Consider the following 10,883-nt stretch of genomic DNA (forward strand, 5'->3'; position numbering starts at 1 on the left):
GTAGGTTTGCAGAAACTTAGGGGTGAGGAGGATGTTAGAGTGTCAGGCAAGGGAAGTAGCGAGACACTGGAGAGAGCCAAGAAGTCTAATAAAGCTGCTAACCCTTGTCAGAAATAATGGCATTGCACCAACAAAAATGCCAGCATTTTGGTAATAGAAATTATATACTGGAATACTAGAATATCAAAAGCTAGAATTGTAATTATGGATGTGGGAAGTATGATGTTCTCTGACAAGGTTCTGGAAAGAACTTTTCAAATAAATATTGAAATACATTATTTCACCAATTAAACGTTCTTTTTTTTTTGTTTTTCTAAAATCTTCAAATTTTTTAGCTGAGTGTATATGTTAAAATAATGCGTACCTGATTATTCAAAGAAGCATGCCAAAATTGTTCTTAATGAGCTTGCATTTTGTTTTTAGAGTGAGTTAAACAAGCAACATTGTAACATGACTTTTATCACATAGGTTTTAGGAATTCTAGGGATAAATTCATTCTTTTAAGATAACTCCGTATGGCAGAAATATCAGTATAATCCCCCATTCCCCATTTTACAGCACACACTATTGGTAAAAGTGTTCCAGTTTGTATAAAAATTGTATACTTTTGTATTACTGCTATTAGATGTGTAAGTTGTTTGTTTGTTCATTTGTTTTTCTTTTGTCCTTAATCTGTATCACCTTTTCTCCCAAAGTTAAACCAGGAATGAGTAGACTGAGAGAATAAGGAAGTAAAACATATACCCGAAGACATCTGGAGTTAATTTTTTCAGATTATTTTCTTTCAGTCATTTTCAGTGCATGGGATTTTGGCTTTGAATTTTGTCTTTTGTTTGTTACTGATTATGTATTGTGAATATGCCATAGTTTACATAATTATTTCCTATTGTTGGACACTTTAGGTTTACCAGTTTTTACTTTTATAAATAATACAGTGATGAACATAAACTTTGATGTTTTTAAAACTGTTTCCTTAAGATAAATTTGCTTAAGTGGAATTCCTATATCCTAGATCACCAGGAATCAATCTTTAGGCTTCCTGATATTAACTTGTAAGTTGTCTCTTAATATGGTTTTAATACAAGTCATACACTTATGTTAGTGCTGGTTGTAACGAATGCCAAACTAAAGTCAGGATTATATTTTTTCTCATTAGGGAGTTCTGGGAAATTGTTCATTCGTTTACAGATGAGCAGAAAAGACTCTTCTTGCAGTTTACAACGGGCACAGACCGAGCACCTGTAGGCGGACTAGGAAAATTAAAGATGATTATAGCCAAAAACGGCCCAGATACAGAAAGGTAATTACTAAATTGTGACTATATACCGCAAACCTTGCATTCTATATCTCACACGTGTGGACCGTAAAGTAGCTTCTGAGCACTTTTATAATTTTATATAGAAATCTCCAAATCATATGCAAAATTAGTTCACAGAATATTTTGTTAATATTATTTGAGGAAATTTTTAAACACTGGCCTCGTTAAAAATTATTATAGGATTTACTTGATTTGTAACTTTGCAAATCGGTGTGATTCATTCAGTTTTTGGTTCAGAATTTTTTAATTGAAAGCCATATTATGTAATCTAGAGTAGTTAAATTGAGGCTCAGACTGTCTGTTCAGCACTAGATTATGCCAGAATCCTCAATTTCATAATCTTTGACTAATTTTGTTCTCTCTCTATTGTATAAGTTAACTTATTTGGCGAGTAGGGACCGTACATGAGCACTAGCATACAGGCATAGCTTGTTTTATTGCAGTCCACATATACTGTGGGGTTTTTTGTTTGTTTTTTTTTTAACAAATTAAAGGCAGGACCCTCCAGCAAAAACATTATGACTCGCTGATAAGTATTTTTTAACTAAGGTATGTACGTTGATGTTTTTTAGACATAATGCTAGTGTATACTTTATAGACTACAGTATAAATAATTGTTTAATGCACTGGGAAACCAAAAACTTTGTGTTACTCGCTTTATTGCAATGTTCACTTTATTGCTGTGGTCTGGAACTGAACCTGCAATAATCTCCAAGGTATGCCTATATTTATTGGTTTAAATGCATAGAAACATTTCTGTTAGTATTCTACATTATCTGACATATAATGTATTAATGTAAATTTATTTATATTTATGGAATAATTTACATAGTCATATTGCCAGAAATATTTCTCAGCAGCATCAAAGAGTACACCTCTATAGTGGGGATACTGATACCCACTCTGTAGGTTTATTATGAGAAGATTTAGTTAAATGAACTCTAAGGGTTAAGTACCTAAACAATATCTGGTATGTAGTAATAACTCGGTGGTTGCAATATGTTATCATCATTGATCATCATGATTAGCATTGAGTAACTTAAAACATAAAGACAAATTGTTACTTGGTTGTTGCATGATGAAAGCAAAAAGTTTATGACTTGCATTAATGTGTAGTCTATATTGCAAACCATCTCAACTATATTTACCATCTAAAAGTAGAATCATTTAATACTGAATGTATTTCCCATGACTTATTTTCCTGTTTTTCCCCTTTCTCTCTATTTAGGTTACCGACATCTCATACTTGCTTTAATGTCCTTTTACTTCCGGAATATTCAAGCAAAGAAAAACTTAAAGAGAGATTGTTGAAGGCCATCACTTATGCCAAAGGATTTGGCATGCTGTAAAAAAAAGTGGAAAAAAAATGAAAAAAGAAAAAAAGGGAAAAGAAACGGAAAAGAAAATTTAAAATTTTAATAAATATAACAAGAGGGATAAAATTGGTGGTGATAGTGTCCCAGTACAAAAAGGCTGTAAGATAGTGAACCACAGTAGTCACCTATGTCTGTGCCTCCCTTCTTTATTGGGGATATGTGGGCTGGAACAGCAGATTTCAGCTACTTATATGAACAAATCCTTTATTATTATTATTTTTTTTTGCGTGAAAGTGTTACGTATTCTTTCACTTGTATGTACAGAGAGGTTTTTCTGAATATTTATTTTAAGGGTTAAATCACTTTTGCTTGTGTTTATTACTGCTTGAGGTTGAGCCTTTTTGAGTATTTAAAAAAATATATACCAACAAAACTACTCTCCCAAGGAAAATATTGCCACCATTTGTAGACCATGTAACCTTCAAGTATGTGCTATTTTTTGTCCCTGTATCTAACTCAAATCAGGAACTGTATTTTTTTTTAAAAACAATTTGCTTTTGAAACTTGAAGTCTTGAAAACAGTGTGATGCAATTGCTGCTGTTCTAGTCCCCAAAGAGTTTTCTGTGCAAAATCTTGAAATCAATAAAGATGGAAGGGAGAATGTGGAATGTTTAACTGCAGCCCTCAGAACTTTCCTTTAGTAACAGCACAACAGATTAAAAACAGCTCATGTCACAGTATGTCGTCTTCATGTGTCTTGCAACGAACTGTTTCAGTAGCCAGTCCTCTTTCTTAGTATATGAAAGGACAGGGATTTTTTTTGTTCTTGTTCTTGTTGTTGTTGTTGTTGTTTTAAGTTTACTGGGGAAAAGTGCATTTGGCCAAAAGAAATGGTAGTCAAGCGTATTGCAAGAAAGTTAGGAAGTTTGTTTATTATAAACACAAAGCATGTGAAAGTGCACTTAAAATAAGTTTTTTATTAATTACTTATTAGCTACATTTTAAATAGACAATCCAAAGTCTTCCCTTCATGTTGCCATCATCTTGTCTAATCTGCCATTTTATCAAGGCACATGATCAGTGTTGCAATATAATGGAAAAATGGCTACTGTGCCTTGTTTTACTTAATGATACAGTAAGCAAACCTGGAAATGAATGGAACTATTACTTTTAAGTCCTATTTACATTGTATATCCCCAAAGATTAAATTTTACTTCAAAAAAAAGTGTTAAATATTGCTTTCATGTACTCTGGAAAAGTACAAATAGGTTTAAATTACTGGACATTCAGAAGTAGTAGTTTCCCCTTTCTAGTCTTCTGTGTCTGTGATGTTAATTTCTCTTATTGCAATATAAAATAAAAGGATTATGTATTTTTAAGGAGAGACATATTGATATATCCTTTTACTACAAGCTACAGCTAATGTGCTGAGCTTGTGCCTTGATGATTGTTTTAACTGACTATGACAGATCAACGTGATGATTTGTTTGAAATTGGCAGGAACAATACAGCTTTCAAATCATTGGAGGGGAAAAAGGATGTCTTTCAGGATTATTTTAATTCCTTTAGTAATTGAGACAGAACTGTTATGTACCATAATGCTTAAATAAAACAGTGACATATTTCACCATAATTTAGTGGATAAAGAAGACAATGCTTTCCATATTGTGATATGGTAATATGAGTTTTTTCTGGGCCAGCCTTTAGAACACTGTTAAGGTATGTACACTACCTTGATGGCAAGGGACCCTTATGCTACTACAGTTATCTTAAAGGGCCTCTCATCCATGTGCTTCTTGTGTAAAATGAAAGTGAGAAGAGAAATCAAATACTCGGGGGCATTTTATATAATAAATTCGTGAAGAAATTTGTGCTCTTCAGTTCTCAAGTTTTATTATCACTACAGTATTGAAGTTCTAAAATTGTAATAACGTATCTGTATGAAATTTTTGAATGGTAATTGAGTATAGGTTATCACATATAGAATTCACATCAAATAGACTTTTAACACACAGTTGAAAATAAATCTACCCTTAAAAATATTTGAAGAGAAAAAAGTCATTGGTTGTCCAGAATAGCTGTTCTCACTTGCGTAGTAATTAATTATCCTGGGCATGTTACCACTTCCCTTTTCATTACTGTATACTAGAATGTCACTGGACAATATCTTAAGGAAGAGGAAAGCAATAAAAATTTTGACTATAGTGGGTACTCCCTCTACCCCAAGTGTCATGTCATAAAGGTACTTTTTTGCTCAGATACTCTCACATATTTTGGTTTTCTCTGAATCAGCCCACAGTCTGCAGGAAGCTCTGGGAGGAAAAAATGAACCATAAACTAAAATAATTGGCTTTCTAAATGAAATATAAGCTGTCTTTTACATTTTATTATTATAGAAAATTTCAATCATATAATGTAAAAATGCAGCCTACAGCCAAACTTTTCTGGATCCTGGCAGCTTCAGCAAATGATTTAGATTTCCTGACCCTATATACTACGTTCCTGAGCTGTGGTTAATTGTGTGGTAAAATCCAATTACAACTTCCCTAGCTTTATTTTAGGATACATACCTATGTAGGGTGATACATATCAAAAAGAAACTTGAAAATGAGGCTTCAGACAGAACTAGCTGGTGTTATTCATTCCTCCCTTGGCACATATATCTTACTATAAAGGATAGATGATTGTAACCTGGCAACATCACTCCCTGTTCACGTAAAAACACGACTGTGCTGGTATTCCAGGTCCCCTTTAAGGATTTTCTCAAGAATTTCATCAAACTATCAGAGGAAGGAGTGTCTTTCCAAGGCTACTCTATCTGTAGTCTTCATCCCTTTACCTGCTTGCCATAAATATATGTAGAATATATTCCACCTTCCACCAACCTCTATGAACCATCTCTACCCTTCCTGTCTCTTCCTTGAACCACCGAAGAATTCAAACAGCTTCCATTTGCTCCTTCTCTCGTCTTTTTTTTTACCCATAGTGTCAGTCCATAAAGAATTTTGGGGGGAAGATAGACAGTGTTACAAGTGCAGATTCCCCAGGCTTTCACCCCTTCCTTGTTGAAATCCAGAGGGTTGGCATTTGTTAACCACTGCAAGAAGATTTTGATGAAGATGTCTCACTCTGAGAAATGCTGCTGATCCATTGCTGTGCCACTGAAAATGCTCTCCTGAAGGATACACATCCTCCTAATTGCCCGTAAGAACTCTTCAACCTTGACAATACCTTGAACTTAGTTCGGCTGCTACTCTGCTTCCTTTTTGGGTTGGATGGATACTACTATAATTCTGCTTAAAGTTCTTGTCTGTACTTACTCAATTCTCTCTGTTCAACCACTCCTGAAGATTCTTCTCCAACTCTGTATCTTCTGCTCAGGCTCTGTCCCCAGGATATCTTTGAGGTACCTCAAAGTCAATACACCTAAGAACGAAACCCTTCATCTTGCGTCTGTACTGGGTTTTGTTTTTTCTTAAAGGTATGGCATTAAACCCAGTCATTGAAATCCCTCATCCCTCAAGTGTCACAGCTTGTATCAATTTTTTCCCCTTGAATCTCTCCAGTCATTCCTCCCTCATACTTCCCATCAGCCCCTGATCCTCTGATTGGCCTAGACACTCTTAGTAGTAGCCTCTCCTAAGTTATTTCTGTGACTCTCATCTCCTACCTCCTCTTCTAATTTTTATTTCATTCTGGTAAAACACAGTTTTGCTGATTTAAATATCTTCTACCTCAAAACTTGTTTTCCTTTGAATAAATCTCCAAGCGTAGCAGTCAAAACCCTCCTGTAGAGTGGGCCTCACCTACATTTCCAATTTTGCTGTGTATTACAGGCACTTCTCCCTGCGTTGTCACTCATCTCCACTTTTGCCTATTTCCTTTTTCTCAAATACCCTTCAAGACCAAATTTCAAAAGGCATCTCACCCATAAAGACTTCAACAACCCCCAAAGTGCCTCTGTAACCTCATAGCAACCCACATGGTAACACAGTATGGTGGGGCATGTTTCTTGTTTGAACAGTGAAGAATCAGTGGGGTTTTTTTTTTTTTTCTTTTCATAATAGTTACCTAGAATGTGAGCGGATTCCTGGAAGACTTTTTTTTTTATCTTTGTGCCTCTCCCATGTAGTTGCATAATGACTTTGTAGAGGTTTAGCTCCATCTTTCCACTAGCTTGTCTGAGTCACCACTTGATGAAGGATTGAAAACAACTCAGCATGCAGTAGAATGAAGCTTCCTATTTCTTCATTAAAGATGGCCTCTGTCTCCTTATCTCTCCCCCTCCTCTAAAAGTTTTTATTTTAAAATTTTTGAATAGTGGCTAAAGGACTTGCTCCTTGAGGAAGTGGCTCCCCAGAATCACTGGCTGTCATTTCAAATGGAAGTGTGGAAAGGGGGAGGATGAAAAGAACAAAATCCTTTAGATCAAGATTTTTGTGTGACTTCAGCCCTGCTCTTTGAATGTTCTCTGGCAACCAGAAGCCTCTGTGCAGCCATCTTCTGTGGCCACACTCCTTTCCCACTGGAGATGGGGGCAAGTGTCTTACATCGTCCTGCTGTTGCCAACCCCTCACATCTAACAAGGAGCAGTTCTCTGCCAAATACTGTGATTTTTATACTAAATAAAGTACTCACCACAGTGAATGCTTGTTTTGCCAGAACCTCATAACCATTGCTACAAATCGACCTCAAATCAGGACTTTTAGGTTCAGCTGAACAGGACATGGAATAATTATCCTAGCTATCATCCAGTCTTCAGGAAACCATAGTAAATGTGGTGGGCATGTCTAATATATAGTGCACAGTGGTTGAGGGTGCCGCCTTCAGAGATGGATGACTCTAGGTCTCAGTTCTGATCCTCCCCAACCCTCAGCTTGGATTATAATATCCAAGCCTACCTCACTGCTGGTTGTCAGGATTCAGTGAAGTTGAGATAATACATGCTAGAAAACATGGTGCAAGACATCCTGAGACACTGTGAGGTGGGTTCTGCCAGCATTTGCCAGTTAAGAGAGTCTATTAAGAGGTTGGAGATGTTTGTGATGAGGATTTCTTTTGCAAGAATTGACCCTCATCCACCTCAAAATGGAGGAGTGGTGCTTTTCCTTATCTTTGTTTTTTTAATTAAGATATATAGACATAGGTTTAGATATATAATTCTGATGTAATTCACATAAAATTCACTCATTTAAAATTAGTGACTTCTAGGATATCCATAAAATTGTGCAACCATCACCATTATATAATTCCAGAGCATTTGTATCACTGCAAAAAAACAAAAAGCCTGTACCCGTTAGCAGTAACTGTCTATTCCTTCTCTGCTCCACCACCCACCCCAAGCCCCTGGCAACCACTTATCTTTCTGTCTATAGATTTGCCTATTTGAGACATTTCATATCAATGGAATCATACAATATGTAGGCTTTTGTGTCTGGCTTTTTTTCACTTATAAGAATGTTTTCAAGGTGTATCCGTGTTGTAGTATATATCAGTACTTTTCTTTTTATGACTGAATATTTCATTATATCGATATGCCATATTTTTCTTCATTTTATGGATATTTGTGTTGTTTCTGCCTTTTGGCTATTATAAATTCTATTATGAACATTTGTGTACATGTTTTTGTGTGGACATAAGTTTTCAGTTCTTTTGGTGGCATACATAGGAGTGGAATTGCTGGGTCATATGCTTAATCCTTTCAAGGAACTGCCAAACTGTTTTCCAAAGTGGCTGCACTATTGTACATTCCCACCAGCAATGTGTGAGAGTTCCAGTTTCTCTACCTTCTAGCCAACACTTATTTTAATTCCAGCTATCCTAGTGGGTGTGAAGTGGCATCTCATGGTTTTGATTTGCATTTCCCTAATACTAATGATATTAAGCATCTTTTCATGAGCTTTGGGGCCATTTGTTCATCTTTGAAGAAATGTCTATTCAGATCCTTTGCCCATTTTTTTAATTGGGGTATCTTTCTATTAAGTTCTTTATTCTGGATACAAGTCCCTTACCAGACCAATTATTTACAAATATTTTCTCCCATTCTTTAGGTAGTATTTTCACTTTCTTGATGATGTCCTTTGAAGTACAAACGTTTTTAATTTTGGTGATGTCCAGATTATCTGTTTATTCTTTTGTTGCTTGTACTTTTGGTGTCATATCTAAGAAACCCTTGCCTAATCCAAGTCGCAAAGATTTACAACTGTTTTCTTTTGCGTGTTAGTTTTAGCTGTTATATTTAGATCTTTGATCCATTTTTTGCATATGAGGCATTGTAGGAGTTCAGCTTCATTCTTTGGCACGTGAAAATCCAGTTGTCCAAGCACCAGTTGTTAAAAAGACTATTATTTCCCCATGAACCATCTTAGTACCCTTATCAAGAAATAATTGACCATAAATAAATATAAGACTTTATTTCTGGACTCTCAATTTCATTCCATTGATCTATATGTCTGTCCTTGTGCCAGTACCACACTGTCTTGATTACTATAGCTTGTAGTAAGTTTTGAATTTGGGATGTGTGAGTCCTCCAACTTTGTTCTTTTTGAAGATCATTTTGACTATTTTGGGTTCCTTGCAGTTCCATATGAATTTTAGGATCAACTTAATTTCTACAAAACAGGCAACTGGATATTTTAAGGATTATGTTGAATCTGTAGATCAATTTGGGAGATATTGCTATTTTAACAATATAAAGGTTTGCAATCCATGAACATGGGATGTCTTTCAATTTATTTAGGTCTTTAATTTTTTTCATTAATGTTTTATAGATTTCAGTGTACAAGTCTTGACTTCTTTGGTTAAATATTTTCCTAAGTATTTTATTCTTTTTGATGCTATTATAGACAGAATTGTTTTCTAACCTTCATTTTTGGGTTGTTCATTACTAGTGTATAGAAATACAATTAATTTTTGTATGTTGATCTTGTATGTTGCAGCTTTTCTGAACTAATTTATTTATTAGGTTTTTTTTAATCCCTTGAAATTTTCTATACACAAGATCATGCATCTGTGAATAGAAATACTTTTGCTGGGGCCCGCCTGGTGGCGCGTCGGTTAAGTTCGCACATTCTGCTTCAGTGGCCCGGGATTTACTGGTTCGGATCCCAGGTGCGGACCTACACACCACTTGTCAAGCTATGCTGTGGCAGGTGTCCCACATATAAAGTAGAGGAAGATGGGCATGAATGTTAGCTCAGGGCTAATCTTCCTCAAAAAAAAAAAAAAGGGAAATAGTTTTGCTTCTTCCTTTCTACTCTGGGTTCTTTTTCTTTCTTTTTCTTGCTCAAGTGCCCTGGCTAGCACCCCTAGTCCAATCTTGAATAGGATTGGCAAGAACAGACATCTTTGTCTTAATCCTGATTTTAAGGGAGGTAAGCATTAGGAGGTCACCATTAGTGTGATGTTAGCTGTGGGTTTTTCATAGATGCTTCAGGTTTAGGAAACTTCCTTCTATTCCTCGTTTGTTGAGTGTTTTTGTCAAGAAAGTGTATTGGATTTTGTCAAATGCTGCTTCTGCATCCATTAAGATGATCATGTGGGTTTTGTCCTTTATTCTATTAATAGGGTGTATTACATTGGCAGATTTTAGTATATTGAACCAATCTTTATTTCAGAGCTAATCCTACTTATCCATGGTACACAAACCTTTTTTATATGCTGCTGGATTTGGTTTGCTAGCATTTTGTTTAGAATATTTGCAAGTGTTTTCATAAGAAATACTGGTCTGTAGTTCTTGTTATATCTTTGTCTGGTTTTGATATCAGGGTAATACCTGTCTCATGGAATGAGTTGGGAGCTTCCCTTCATCTTAAACTCAGTGAGGTATGTTTCAAATGAACCTCTTAGAGACCTTGACTCTCTCATCTACTTGGAGACCTTGCTTGACCTTATTATCTTTAGCTGTTTGAGAACACAGCATAGTACCTGACTCTTCCTGGAAAGGGTCCTCCAGTAAGATGTGGCTGAACAGGCCTTTGACAGGTGAATAAAGGGCACATCTGCTGTGATGGAAGTGAGGTATGTCCTTTCTGTAGGCTACATGTTGTCATTATAAGAGACAGACCATGAGCCATCTTGAAAATTGCCCTGCACAAGTGGGCTTCTTGCCTGGAGCCAGGCACCCAGCATCTGAGTAGCATCAATTGTTGAATCTGTAAGGGGAGGAGAAATTGGAAGCTACCAGCCTAGCCAGAGATTCTCAGTTGTAGTTCCCAGGAGAGTGAAAGAAAGTCACTAACCGCCCCCC

At 35.9% G+C, this 10,883-nt stretch overlaps 1 protein-coding gene across 7 annotated transcripts in view; it reads left to right on the forward strand.

Moving 5' to 3' along the window:
• UBE3A (ubiquitin protein ligase E3A) overlaps positions 1 to 4,504 on the forward strand; it is a 95,102-nt gene extending 90,598 nt beyond the window's left edge. For all 7 annotated transcript variants that reach the window (XM_046652468.1, XM_046652466.1, XM_046652469.1 and 4 more), the window contains 2 exons: positions 1,157 to 1,300; positions 2,547 to 4,504. In XM_046652468.1, coding sequence (XP_046508424.1) covers positions 1,157 to 1,300; positions 2,547 to 2,667 — 265 coding nt within the window. In that variant the 3' untranslated portion in view covers positions 2,668 to 4,504. The remainder of the gene's footprint in view (positions 1 to 1,156; positions 1,301 to 2,546) is intronic.
• Positions 4,505 to 10,883: the final 6,379 nt, after the last annotated feature.

This window comes from Equus quagga, chromosome 2 (assembly GCF_021613505.1).
Source record: "Equus quagga isolate Etosha38 chromosome 2, UCLA_HA_Equagga_1.0, whole genome shotgun sequence".
In the NCBI taxonomy this organism is placed as follows: domain Eukaryota; kingdom Metazoa; phylum Chordata; class Mammalia; order Perissodactyla; family Equidae; genus Equus; species Equus quagga.